General features: G+C 40.7%; 1 protein-coding gene across 1 annotated transcript in view; it reads left to right on the top strand.

Moving 5' to 3' along the window:
- Positions 1 to 14,992, top strand: part of MTUS2 (microtubule associated scaffold protein 2) — a 238,767-nt gene that overhangs the window by 70,695 nt on the left and 153,080 nt on the right. Inside the window, exons 2-4 of the mRNA XM_039718410.1 lie at positions 3,001 to 4,435; positions 4,512 to 5,672; positions 11,576 to 11,816. Coding sequence (XP_039574344.1) covers positions 3,305 to 4,435; positions 4,512 to 5,672; positions 11,576 to 11,816 — 2,533 coding nt within the window. The 5' untranslated portion in view covers positions 3,001 to 3,304. The remainder of the gene's footprint in view (positions 1 to 3,000; positions 4,436 to 4,511; positions 5,673 to 11,575; positions 11,817 to 14,992) is intronic.

The following is a 14,992-nucleotide window of genomic DNA, read 5'->3' as shown; positions in this document are numbered from 1 at the left end:
TATTCTGGGTTTAGACTCTCAGTACTGGGATGGGTAAGCAGCTGCAACAGCCTGCATTAGGAAATGTTTATAGAGGAAGAAAAATTCTCAACATGTTTCAGGTTTTATTTCTTTATTTCCATTTTTATTTGTACATGTGCTTTGATAATTCCTTTACATATCTCATAATTATTGCTGTGCTATTTTTGTGGCAAATTGAAAACAGAATGAACAACCAATATTGTGGAATTCTTCATAATTTTTCTTTTTTTTTATTCCTATTGAGGATAACAATATTTCTAGACTGCTTGTTTAACCAAGAAAAGCACTGCTGTTACTATTCAGAAGCGGGCTGCTCCTTTCTTTTTCCAGCCAGTTTTATTTTACAAACTTGAGCTCTGCTGATGTAGTCCCTACTGCATGTCCTAGGGCAAAAATCATCCAGCTCAACTTCTCCTTCCTCCTGATGTCTCCAGAGGTTAGGGTGAGACCTGTTGGCCAAATGTAACTTGGAGTGGAGTGGAGGAACTGCAATATCAGATGGGAAGAAACTCTTGTAGGCTTCTTTCCTAGATCATCATTAAATGGGCTCAGGCTTGAAATAGAGTCTCATAAGAGATAGACATCTTAGAAGGAACCTGATACGGGCTGGAGTTAAGCAGAAGTATTTAATTGTGTTTCTGGCTCCTTGAACTTTTCTTCTCCCTGTGGGATTCACAGCTAAACATAGTCTGGTGGATATAATTTTGTTCCACTGTCTCGCATGTTCACATCACTTTGTAAAGGGTTGGTTTTTGTTTTTGTTTTTGTTTTTGTTTTTGTTTTTTTGTTTTGTTTTGTTGTTTGGGTTTTTTTTGCCACAAATACACTTATAGATCCTGCCAAGATGCTGTGACATGGGGAGCTATGACTTCATTTTATACTCTCAGTGGTTCAGAGGGGATATTTTTACATTATACAGTATCAAGAAAACTTTATCCATATAAATCCTTACATATACCAAGTTCAGAATTGAAGATTGCAGATATGTTTCTTGTCCAGAGTCCCTAGTGATATGCTGCTAAGTGATGTAGTGTTGTCTTTGTTGGGATCGAGACTCCTCTTACTCCCTTCTCCTGTTCTGAGGAGGGCATCTGAAATTAGGAGGTTCATGTCCCTCTCATCTCAGAGCATTCCTGCACAGCAGGGAGTGACTTCAGACGTGTGTATGTCAGCCAACATCAGTCAAGAGAGGTGAGTAATAAAAAATAGAGGAAGAGCCAGCAGAACCCAGACACAGCTGAGTCTTTTCATCTCACTGACTCCAAAGAGCATAGTGAAGTTGAGTCTGGACAGTGCCATTTAAAATAAACTATCTTGTGGAAAACCTAAGCCAAAGCTTCTTAAATAGCAGCTATTTACAGAAGAATGATCAAATCTGAGGTCCCAAATGTAACACAAAACCATGTATCTTACTTCCAAATGGGCTTGTCACAATACGTAAATGTTCAACACATTGACTGAACCAAGCTCCAAAGTTTGTATTCCCTACTAGGAAAATACATTATATTTTTATATTAATTTAGTAGGAGTCCTGTATGTTCTATAGCAGAATGGAACCTTGTATTATTTACAGGCAGGGTAGTTATTGTAATGGTAGTCATAAAACACATTACAAAGTCAAGCAGGCAATATTCTGCAAAAAAAAAAAAAATATATTTGGGTAACTGTATGGGTGTTAATTGTAAGAATGTAGTGGATTCTTCAAGTCTTTGACATCCGTAATCTGAGGCTGGATGTCACAAGAAGAGATGAAATTGGAATGTTGGGTGCATGGCGTCCATTGCTGTCAGCTTTAAGGGGTTAGTCTCAGCTGGCAGCATCCTGAGGTTGAGCAGAGCCCTGTGTTTGAGGGGGGCCAGGTCTTTGCTGACCTTCATGTTAATAAATTTGTATTAGCAACGTTAAGCTAAAGTGCTTGGTCTGGTCTCTGAAGCACACCAGCACATCCTCTCTGCACACTGTGTGTGAAGATGCTTTCAGTGAACACAGGGACCCAGACTGGCACCCAGATACTGCAGACAGAGCACTGGACTTATTCTGCACTTCTAATTAGTGCCCCTGTGGGCCCCTGGCCAGAAACCCAGCACAGCTGGGAGTGTCACAAGTGTTTTGAATTCCAGCTTCTGGGAAATGTGGGGCATGTTCCAGTTTCCAGTGTCCATGTTTCTTTATGATGAAGGGTATGAATACACAGGGTACAAGAAATATCTCAGAGAGTGAATTTGGGCATGGTATAAACAGAAATCTCACCTTCATCTTGTTGGAGGTGATAGAGGCCAAAATCTGGGCTTCTGAAGCCAAATGTGTGAGGGAGCTAAAAAGAGATGCACTGTATTGGGATTGGTGTATAATCCTCTATATATAAAAATGCACACATTCATCTGTCTCAGAAAAAATACAATTTTCCTTTGCAGGCCTCCAGCCATAGCTTTTCTTTCTTGGAATCTATAAATCCGGCTAAGAAATGTCAAAGGGGATGGGGTGTCAGCACAAGAACAGTAGTGATTCCTAAAAACCAAGGAGAGAAACCCATAAACAACTTCTGTGGACCTGGAATTTTATTATTGATGACTAATCTATACAGTGATGCTTTAAATGCTTCAGCAGCCACTCTTGGTGTAATAATTGTTGAAGTAATATGCAAATGTTTAGACCCTCAAGACTGGATCCCACCCTCGCCTGGCTATTTCCAGTTGTAAACCTATGTGTCTTAAAAACTGTGACAACCACTCCTCTAACCAGGACAGTTTTTTGTGTGTAACTTCTCGAGTCAGAGATTTGTGCTACACTAAGAACTTTTGCTGGGAGCAAAGCTGTAATTGAAACAGCATTTAAAGTTTGAAAACACTCTTTCCTGGGGTTATACCTGAGAGTGCTGTTGGTTTTAAGTTTGATTTAGTTAGCATGATTCTGACCTCAGTGTAATGTTGTCTGTTTGGGTTTTTGTTTTATTTGTGTTTGGATTTCTTTTCCCCTTAGGTTGGCTGGATTAACTGGCTCTCATTCAGAGGGAACTTGGCAGATCTATTCTGCTTTTGCTGAACCTCTCTACAGTACATCATAAAGATTTCCTAGGTCCAGAAGCTGCAGAAAAGACAACTGAGCAGCAGAAAAATGTGACTCTGAGAAGAGACTTCAAGCCTTCTGATGATGAATTTTCTACTGATCAGTTTTAATTTAAATATATAACTGAAGCATGCATAAAAGTTAACCTGATAAAAAGCCCTTCTCATTAATTAGAGCTGCCAAAAAAAAAAAAAAGGCAGTCATCTGAAGCTTCAAAATGAGTGCTCCACTAATTCCAAACAAGTCTTGTTATTCCCAGCTTCACGACAACCGCAGTGAAATAAGAAACAACAATGAAAGCACAGTGAATGTTGGGGATACCAATGCCAACCAAATTGTAACAAAAGTTAGAACCACTGAAGGGGATGTTAAGAAACATGATTTGACAGATGAGAGTGGGAATATATACTCTGGAGGAACAGAGAAAGTGACTCAGCTGCCTACAGAGCAGAATAAACTTCTGACCTTCAAAGACTCTCGAACCTGTCACACCAGTGCACAGGAGAGTAAGCTGCCCTCCACCACAAGCAGGGAAATGGGGAAAGATTGCAGGACCAGCGAAGCTAAGGATATATCAAGGCATATCAGGATTAGCCGAGGACAAAGTCTGTCCAATTTGAAAAGTAGCACAAATGATGCCAACCTGGAGGTTGTCTCCAAAGGTAATATTGACTTCACACAGAACTTTCCTAAGGGAAAAATGTCCAGGACTGTGGAGGTGGAGAGAATAAAAAGGCTTTCTTTGGGAAGACCAAGTAAATTTTCTCCTCAGCCCGAAACATTTGCAAAAGACGGTGTGGGTCGCGTGTCCTGCAAACGTCTGCTTTCTGCATCGTTGGACTCCATTGACAGGTCTCACCACTTGGTAGGAAGTACAGAGAAATCCCAAAAAACATCCACGGATCATTTTCTTGGGATGGTGTTTTGTCCACTTGACAATACCTCAGAGGAAAAGACTGTATTTTATTCCACACCATCTACCTCAGGGAACAAGAAAACAAGTAAACCAGAAAATGTACCAAATGTTAGCACTGAAAGCACACTGCATACTTCTCATTCTCAACATTCAGCTGTTAAGCTCAGCGAGGTTGCTAGTAAATCAGAAGCACAATTAGGTCAGGGTGATAAAAGCAAAAAACTGGAGCTTAGGACTGCACCATCTCTACAATATAAAAATACTTGTCCACAAAAGATAGAGAGAATTATGCTGGTAGAGTTCCTGGGGTGTCCAAGAGCTGAAAATACAGCAGTGCAGGAACAGAAAAGCTCTGGGTCTGACATGTCAAAATTTCAAGTATCCCATTTTCATGACACCTATAATAGGGTGGAGGACCCGTTGTCAAGCCAGGTAGCAGCCCATCCTGAAAATGATAACATTGCCATCAGTAGACTATAATAGGGTGGAGGACCCGTTGTCAAGCCAGGTAGCAACCCATCCTGATGATAAATTGCAAAATGATAACATTGCCATCAGTAGGGAAGGAAGAGTAAGCAATGACAGTGACAGCAGGGCAACCAGCCAGGCTGGTGAGGAATGTTTTACTGATGAGGAAATGGAAACAATATTTCCACTCACCTGCAGTAGTAAATCCAGTGTCAAAGTGACACTGAGAAAAAACAAAAATTTGCATGAAGTTGACACAGGTTGTGCTGAAACAGTTGGTGAACAGATATCTTCTATACATGATATTAATCCACCTGACAGCAAACCCTTGGAAGTTAATGAGAATAAACTGATGCTAGTCAAAGAAAGCACTGAGGATGCTGTTGTGCCTGCTTCTGATCCCTCAGATCATCACAGAGCACGCAGTGAAGAGACAGTGTCAAACCAACAACCTGACAGTCACAACAGTGATGTGGAAACCTCAAATGTTTCCGTTTCAAGTAAAGAAACAGCTAATGTAGAGAAACATCCTCCAGAGGAAGCACCAGAGAGCGGCAACATTCCAACAAAGGCTGATGTCTTTTTATGTGTCCCAACTCCTGTGCGCCCAATGGCAACGCCAGATGTTCATGGTCAGCCCACACTATCAAACAGTAATTTGAAGGACCTTTATGCACTTCATGATGACAAATTGTCACCCTCCTCAGTCCTACCTCCCATTGACAGCACACAGTTGTTAAACTTATCCCCTAAAGTGCCTATCAAGACTGCTTGCAGCAGCGCCATCCCAAAACCTATCCTGGTCCACCCCAAGGGCTCCCTCACAGATAAGGCTGGTATGGACAGTGACTGCAGTGAAAAGCTGGAAGAAGGCGTTGAGATAAAACCTGCCATCCCCCGGCCCAAGCCTGTGAGACCTAAAATCATCACGTACATTAGGAGAAACCCTCGTTCCATAGAGCAGCTGGACCCTTTGTTTGCGCCGGCAGGGCTGCCCTTTGACGGCTCCGCATGCGGCGTGCCCGTCCCTGCGGAGCAGAAGGCATCCAACGGAGGGGAGGCAAAGCCCGCCAGCGTCCTGTATGACAAATTTAAACCTGACCTCCAGAAGCCAAGGCTCTTTGGTTCTGGACTAGTAGTGTCAGGAATTAGGCCCCCCGGTCATCACTTTGGTCCGATGAGTGAGAAGTTTCTGCAGGAGGTAAGTTTCTGCAGCTTAGACAGCTGCTTTTGTGTGCCAAGTGGTTATTATTTGCTTATTTGCTGCTGCCAGAAGTTAGTTCTCAAACCTCAAATAAGAAATAAATCCTAAAACAATGTGTGATCATTAGGAATAAACTTATCTAACTGTTTCTAGCACTGACCCTGTTGTGATATCTTAGCTGTTACTGGAAGTTTTTACTGCATTCTTCCAGTATTTTCCAGTAAATTGATCACCTGCTAGTATTATAAATAGGGATGTTTAGAAAGAAAAAGACATGCTGAATTGAATAAATAATCTTTTTTTTCTTTTTACTTCCTGAAGAATAGCTTTGGGAAGTGATTGTAATTTGCCCAAGACTCTTCCTTCCTAATGGGAAAGTTGGCAGGTTTTTGTAGACAGAGCACTAGAGGTCTAAACTAATTCCATTCTGTTTAGGTGTATGAAAACCCAGGGACTATCAGAGCTCTTTTTGGATTATACATATAATACAAAAGAAGATTTACTTTTGACTAATTTTAATGCTGTTTCTTACACTGACCTGCACCTCAAAAAAGATTTTTTTTTTTCCCCTGGAAAGCCATCCTAAGCAGCCAAAATGTGATGAAAGTCCCTCTAAACGCCTCTGGCTCCAGATATCTCACTGTGTTTCTGCCTTGCTAAACTGGGCAGGAGCCTTGGGTTCCCAAAATTCCCACTGTGAAGTGAGCACAGTGGAGGAAGGATGAGCTTGCTTGGTAGGTGGAGAAAGGACAGGAAAGAGCAAGCCGTGTCTGTCATGTCCTCTTGCACCCACTGCTTGGGACCTGAGGTAGTTCAACAACCAAACTTTACATACAAACACTGAAGATAACACAAATGATTTTATTTGAAGGAGTCTTTAAAAAAAAGGATATGGTTTTTTGCTCTGTGTCTTGTGTTGTTATTAAGGCTATTTTACTCCCTAGCTCATTCTACATACGGTATAGATCCAAGGAACAGCATTGAAATAAAAAATTTAGTGACTCAGTCAAAACCTGGCAAATACCCAAATTAAGATACTGTGTGTGAGTGTAGATTGACCCTTATGGCATATTAACTAGAAACCTACTAAAGTGAGCAAAGATTGTACTTACTTCTTATCACAAGCACAGAAAGAACAGTACTTGCTGTCCTTTTTCTTTTAACTTCAGTTTTCAGCTCTGTCCCCTGTATTTTATGTCCAGGGAATTAATTACTAAAGTCTTTGGGATATTGTCTATTCCAGCCATCATTAGTATATTTTCACAATTGCCTTGTAAGGTGAGGGGAATTACTGGGTTACTGCTGTTGAATGCATGGCAATGGAATGAAAGCCAAAATGACCCAGACTCTGCAGTGGCTGTTTGACTGTTTCTAGGGTGGACCCTCTGAAGGCCACAGGTGTCTGTGAGAGTTGGGGTTCAGATAATCAGGCAGGATCAGCAGACACATCTGTGAACAAAGGACAGATTTCTGAGCACTGCTAAGGACTGTTTTTAGCATGAGAAGGATTCAGGTTGTGGCAAGCCTGCAGTGTGATTTTCTCTAGACTAGGGTTAGAAGTAGGACACTTAGGAGCTGGAGAGGATCTTCCTTATTCCTCCAAGAAATATGATTTTTGGTGGGTATTTCAGCGGGGGAATATCTGAACCCAAGCAAACTGCTTCTTCAGAGAAGCTGGACTGACTGGAGAAGAGGCTGAGAAGAAAAAGTCGAACTGTGGTTTGCATTACGAGTTTGCATTAGGCCAGGATTCAGGAGCTGATGGCAGAAGATGGAATCTGCTTTCTTGGACTGCCACCTTAAAAGCAATAACCTGGCTGTCCTGCCAGCTGGAGGAACACAAAGAGGCCTGATTTGGCTTAGTATGCATCAAGAGAAAGGAAAATGATCAATCCATGAAGGTGAACAGATGCTTAAAAGAGCAGCTGTGCACAGTGTGGGTTAGTAGCAGATGAGTGATGTGTAATCCAAAAGAAACCAATTAGGATGCATTGAAATAGATCCAAATCACTGAGCTGAAGGAAGAATGTGGAAGACTAAGAGGTTTTGGAGACGAGGAGACTCTGGCATAATGGCCACTGTCTTGGTTTGAGAAAAAATCCCAGATTGACCTATATCACACATCCAATATTGTCTTTAGAGAGCTTTGATTAGCACTTTGTAGCTCTTTATATAGCCATGATAGTGTTAATAGCTGCAATCTCTAAGCATCATTCAGCTAAGTGGTAGGAACAATTAAATATCCCTCTGGGTGCCAGGCGTAGAAGAAATAGGAAGGTGCTGTCTTGGCAGGAGACTCCAAGAAAAGGCCTGGACAACTCTATGAGAAAGACTCGAGGGCTGCCTCTGTGCAGAGGGAAGCCTGCAGGGCTTCTTGAGCTGCCTGTGCCAAAGCCCACTCAGGGCAGCTCAGACAAAATCCCAACTCCAGCATGAAGGCAGTCCAGTGGTGCTGAGGGGTTGGGTCCACAATGGAATCGAGTTAGGGCTGAATGGGCAAAAGAAAAGAAAACCTCTCAAGGTGAAATGCAAAATGCTCAAGAAAATCAGTCCTTTTCCAGGACAGGTCACTGCTGTCCACATCCTTGATCACAACGTGGGCTCCTTATCTCATTGTTGAGGACCTCACCCTCTTCTGGTCAGCACCAGCAGGTGTTTGTGGGTTCTTTGTTCTCCCAGTTGCCTCTGTGGGAAGTTACAGGGCAAATCAAGTTACAGGGACCCAAAGACTGTAGCTGTCCTAGTGAACTGAACACTGGAATGACATGGCCTCCAAGGCTCAGGACAGGTTAACTGCTGGACTGGGAGCATGTTTCCCAGCTCAGGATCCAGCTCTGCCAGAGCATGCTCACCCAGCGGCTGCTGCCAAGGACCACCATGGATCAGCCTGGTCTGCAGATAGAGAGTTTACTCATACAGGTACAGGCTGTGCACTGTCAGAGAGTGGTCACTGGCCACGTTATTCACTGTTTTATGGCTGCTGCCACGAACCCTGACTTGGTGAGGGTCTGTAAGGAGGTCTGCTGACCACCAGGTCTCCTGCTTGCCTCACTAGGTCTATGACAGCCCCATTCAACTACCTTTTTGGGTCTGTTCCCCAGCATAGACATCATTGTGGTACAGAGAAGGTGGACTAAAGTCTGTTGAAACAAAACATCTGCTGAGGTAAAAAGGACTTGGAGGAGTTATTTTATATAGAGTCAAACCAAAAGTTTCTCCCCTTGATCCTGTTATTTGAACTGCCTGAACTGATGTTGCAAACTCTTTTCCCAAAGAGTTGCCTGAAGCAGGCACTTGACAAGCAAATTCTTCCTCGAGGCATTAATGTTTGATGATGTTATAAACAAAGTAACATGAAGGAAAGTGTTGGGCATCTGTACCTGCTGGCCATGCTGCCAGCTCTGCTCAGGAACACCCAGCCTGTGGAAATTCCTGTATGCTCAAAGTATTTATAGCAGACTTTTCTGTCTCATTTTAACAAATCTATTCATGGGTGTGTAAGTAATGAGCAGACACCCACAGAAGAAAACTCTGGGCTGATCTTATGGTGGACAGGCTGCAACAGATAATTTCCATAGAAGTCCCCCATACAAAAACCTAGTACAGGGTGCTAACAGGGGTCATATTAATCCACATCTTTCTGAAGAGCTTTAAAATGGCAATGATTTTGTACAACTCTATTGAGACCAGTTGAATTTTGCACTTCATGAATTCACAGTTAAATAGAAAGGAAAAAATAGTGTATCTTCATAGCAAATTCATGTCCTCCAAAACCGGGGTCTTCAAAAAATCTCTCTAATTATTGAGAGATATTTGGGCAAAATCAGTTGAACTTGATTATCTTAAGGGTCTTTTCCAATCTAAATTTATTCTATTCTATTCTATTCTATTCTATTCTATAATATCTAGAAGGATATTCTCCTTGAGAAAGGCTCTTTCTTTGAGAGGAGGTTTTATACTTGTGATTGATTTGGTTTGTGTCCATATTTGTCGCCCTTTTCTGTTACTCTTAGCATACTGTCAATAAAGAAAAAGAAATGAGGTGAGAGAAGATTTTAATAAACTGACCCAGTTTATAAAAAATGCTTATTTTCTGTGTTTAATGATTTTCTCTTTTTCTTAAACTGAAATACTTGGCATTGGTGCTTAACTTTCATTTAAGTATGAAATGATAGTATGGATAGTGTAATCTGATAGAAATAAATTTGTCAGGGAGAGAGAAGATAACTGAGGCTTATCCAGAAAAACAATCTCATATCTAGAAGCTGAAAGTAAGAAGCCAGACATCTGCAGTCCAAGTCTGCAGAATCATTCATACTATACAGCAAAAAACTGCATCCTAACTTTAAATAGGTCATAGGGGTATAATAAAAAAGGAAAGAGAAAGATCTAATGGCAGGAAATAGGACTGCAAACAGAGGGAAAAATATAGGGCAAAACTATAAAGCTCAATGTTTGTTGCATCTGCCCTCTTAGTTCCTGTGCAAAGGCCTCAAATATTCTTCTATATTTCATAGTTTAAGGCTAATCTTGTCTCTTAGCATATTAAAGATTTTCTAAATTAGGATTAAAGCTCTTGAAGGAGCTGGGATCAAAGCTTTTATAGCCAATGTTGAAGTGCATATTCTAATGCTTATAATTGCTAAATAGAAATTGATTTGGCATATTATATGCATCATAACTTACAGCAGAGTTAATTAATTGGCAGTTACATTTCTTCCTAGGTAGCCCGTGGCACTTTTTGATTAATTTTTAAACAAATTTCGTTTCCTATTGCCTATGTTTTTTTTTCTTTTTCCATGGCCTAAATGGGATGACTGAAAAAATATTCATAGGTCCTTTCTACATTATGATGATACTGCATTTTATAAGAAAACAGTGAAGAAGTTGGACTCTACTTAGAAGAGCAAACAATTCTTTGCAAATGTGAGGGATGAAAACTCTGCACTCTTGGCCTGAGTCACGAAGCAGCACAGAAAAGTGGGAGTCAGAGCCCAGCTTGAATGCACAAAGACACAAGGGCTGAATCACAGAACCAGATCATTCCTCGAGTGCAAGTTCAGTGCTCTGAGCCAGCTATGAGCTGGAAGTGCTTCCAGCTTGGGACTTATTCTGCTGTTCTTAGAGTAAATGCCCATTAAAATACTGAGAGATTTGACACTGATTTTAACAAAGCATCACCTATTTGTGATAAATAGCAAAGGTTCACATTTGTAAACCTGATAGTTTTCTCCTCCAATTCTCATGAACATATGGGTTTTATAGCTCTGATTTGGAATATTCAACAGGCCTCTGAAAGCATAAGTTAGAGAAATGTGCTCACATCCACAACCAGGTCTCTTTCCAGGAATTAGAGGGGCACAGATTACAATGAACATTTTGCAGTGAGAACATACAGGGGGTTCTTTTTTTGTTGTTGTCACAGAAATTATTTGGCAGTACAATTTCTCTGATAAAATGTACCTAAAACACCTCCAGCTTTATTTTTAGCTAACTTAAAACCAATTTCTCCCAGAACTGGGCAATAATATTTTAAATAACTTCTAAAATTCCATTTACACAGTCTCTTAGTATACCTACCTCTGTAAATAATACAACCTTTTGTGATTTAACAGTACCCTCATTTTCATTAACTGAAGGTCTTCCATTTGTCCTTTTTTTTTTTTTTTTGGGAAGGCATCAATTCATTATTTGGGTGTAATTGCATATTGAGAGTGTAATATACATGTTTTTGAAGAGCAAGTCATATAGTAAGACCATACATTTTTGAGAGTTTGCAGTGCTCTGAGGACCAGATTCACAAGGAGGGAAATTTAGCCTTTACAAGCAATTTGGAGCTCCGTATTGTCTGGGTTTGTTGATTAATTGTGTAACGTCTGCCTCAATGATTTTTTCTGCAGGTTGGGGAAAGGCCTGCAAAAGATGAATTTTGCCCTCCACCGTACACCCACTATGAGGTGCCACCAAGCTTTTATCGATCTGCCATGATCCTGAAGCCACAGCTAGGGCTGGGTGCAGTGTCCAGGCTGCCATCTGCCAAGAGCAGGATTCTCATTGCAAGTCAAAGATCCTCAGGGAGTTGTCTCCATCAGCAAGGAGAAATAACAAGTGCTCCCAGCCTCTACCATCCTGATGCTTCAGGTAAAGTATAAACTTTCTTTTCTTTCCCTTTACTGTTGTCACCAATAAGATACCTTTTTTGGAGACAGAAAAATCACAAAATTAACAACATTTTGACCTGATCCTACAAAGCTCCAACAGCACCCTTTGAGGTGTGTCTTTTTATCCTGCAGCAAGGCTGACTAGGGAGTCTGGGACTTGTGCAAAGGTTGTTTCGCAGGTCATTGCCAAAGAAAGAGAAGAGTTTTCAATAATAATTCTCATTTCTCATCTTTTTGTCTTCCTTCACCTTGTAAATGCCTGAAAAATCTTTGGTTTTGTTCTGGGGAATATAATGGGACATTTTCTTCCATCATGAAGACTCCGTCTGGATTTGACATTGCCCACCACGTTGTGCTCTGAAAACCTGGGCAGTGTTCAAGTGTTCCAGCAGAGATCTTGATTCTCTGAAGGCCTGGTGTACACCTCTTTGGAGACATCACTTCTAATGCCCTTTTCTTCCTGGCTACTGCCCAGCTCAGCATGATCCTGGGTAAGTGAGAGAAAAGCACAAGAAGAGGTGGAAGGAGAAGTGTTTGATGTCACAAGAAAGAGAGAGTAATTACTTCTACAGGACACTCCTTAATAGACTGAAAAAGTGTGGAAGTTTGAAAAATGCACAGGAGCAAGTTCAGAGACAACTGAAAATCAGTCATTGTCAGAGTGAAGTGCAGCAGCTGTTTAACAGCCTAGAGCGCTGCAGAGATTTTTAAAAGTAGTCATAAGGGCTAGAGTTAATTAATGACTTAAGGTCATATGATCTCTTCTCTTGCCCTAGGATGGGATTCCTTCTGATGTATCGTTATTTAACCTGTTCATGAAAAACTATTTATAAAAATATTTGATATGAGGTCTTGGAGCCTCTGAAAGCAGGACTGTTCCAATACATTACCTATTTTTGAATTAAAAGTGTTCCCTAGTGTTTTGCCTAACCCTTTTTGTTGCAGTTTGCTTCCCTTTTCATCTGCAGTAGTTGTGGGGTCTTCTCCTCTTTGCAGGTATTTGAAAACTATTACCATCTCTCCACAGAGTCCATTTGTCCATACTACAAAGCAGGAGAAATTTAGAAAAATTTAGAATGGAAATGCACCAGAGCATCTTGACTTTACCCTGAGAGGACAGTCTCAGTCAGTAATACAGGTTGACAGGATTTGGGGCTTATCAGAAAATCAAGGTTCTCTGTAATACACTGCTTGACTCTGCATGTGGAGTGTATCTGATGCCATTAGCAGAAGCTGACCGAACTCACTGTATGTGACTTCTGAGACACCCTGGGATTGCAGACTGGATTGTAAATACCATTTCAGCCCTGTGACTTGAGTTCAGTCAGCAATGAACATGGGAATACAGGTGCAGAGAGTAATTGGATCATCATTTCCATTTAAATGAAACTGCAAGAATCTGTGAGTTCAGGATATGAGTCGGATAAGCCCTTGTGTTATAGGAACCAGTTTGGGAGATTGATAAGAGAGAAAATGCAAACAGAACCCATTACCAAATAAACGGTTTTTTCTGATCCTCAGAAATGAGCACTGCCTTCATTTTTATTCATCCATCACCCATCCATTATCCACATTATCCTGCATCATTGATGCTAGCAGACTTTTCCTTAGCCACTTTTAATCCATACAGCAGCTTGTCTTGCATGTATTAATTTACCATCTTCTATGTTATGTGACATTTTAAAATCTGAACAGGACCAGCTTATCAGTCCCATTTTTTGTCTGTAGTACTGTGTTTAAAAAAAGCCAGTACATGAGGAGTGTACGTAAGAAAATTACATGAGCTGTTACTGTGATTCTATCCCACTAAAGCTGTATTTCTTAACATTTTCGTATTTCTCAAAAGGATTTTTTTGGTCATTTTTTAAATTTTAAAAATTATATATTTTTTAATAATTGATAATTTTTTTGGATCTTGTCTGCTTTGGAGGTCAAATTTAATTCATAGCTCTCCATAATTTCCTTCCTACAACTGTTATGTTGCTTGTTTCTCTTTAGTCTATTGATACCTTGCTGTTTCAGAAAGGGTATGAAAGACAACTCCTGGTAGTCCAATAATCTGTCTGTCATCTCCTTCAGGACCCCAAAGTGTGTCTCATCTGATCTTTGGGCTCTGACTGTTTTATGGATTTTAAATTACACAAGACTTGTTCTGGAGAGGTTGCTATTGTCTCCAGTTTTTCACTGTCCACCCCAGGATGCATTGTTTTCACTTCTGGCATCTCACCTTCCATTTTCCTTGCAAGATGAAGAATGTGTTTAATTTTTCTGCAATACCTTATTCTGTTGCAAAGTACTTTTCACTGCTCTCCTTTGGTTCAATGCCTCTTCATACTTATCTTTTGTGTACTTCTGAAATATGTTGGTTTCTTCACATTCATTTATTTTTGGTATTTTATTTCCCAATTATCTATTTAAGATTTTGTTATAATCATCTTCTTCTTGACTAAAGCCTTTTTCCTTGTATGTCTCAAATGACTTAATCCTTCTCTCAGCAGTGTATAACTTCATAGGCCAGCTTACCAGACTTTTTTGTTTTTAATACTTCCTTTTAAAAAGAATAATGAATTGCTCATGAAAGAGGCTGAGGTGATAGAAGATAGCACAAGAGTGGTATAGGAGTGCAGAGGCCTCAGAGAACTGATTTCTGTGCCTGTATCCACAGCACAGCATACATGCAGACCAGAGATGGGTTGCTGGTTGCCATGGAGGGGATGGATAGGACAGCACACCCTGGCATGCCAGAGCTGTTGGAGTGTTAATTAGTGGAGCTTATAATAGGACCAGACACCTTTTAGCCATATGTGTTAAGGTACCCAACACCCTTTTCAACCACTTTCCCTTAAATTTGTGTGTTAGCTGTAATATTATTTGCAGTGTATTTGATCTGCATCATTGGTTCTGCTGCACTATTTGAAATACAGGATTAAACACAGCTTTAATGGAGTCATATTTGCAAACATGAGTAAATAACATGCATGAGCACATGGACAGCAACTGGGATGCAGAGCCAGTAAGACTTGCTCACGGGTGTTGTGGGGTGTGAGAGCTTGGGTAACTTCAGCAAAAGCAGCTAGGGACTAAGGGGTATTTTTCTGTCAGCGATACCAGGCCTGCCTTCAAGATTGCTAATCAGCATCTCTTGCAGCTTGATCC

The sequence above is a fragment of the Passer montanus genome, unplaced genomic scaffold (assembly GCF_014805655.1).
Source record: "Passer montanus isolate IOZ18808 unplaced genomic scaffold, ASM1480565v1 scaffold4, whole genome shotgun sequence".
In the NCBI taxonomy this organism is placed as follows: domain Eukaryota; kingdom Metazoa; phylum Chordata; class Aves; order Passeriformes; family Passeridae; genus Passer; species Passer montanus.
Note: the sequence above shows the minus strand (reverse complement) of the source record. Positions and strands in the feature narration are given on the sequence as shown.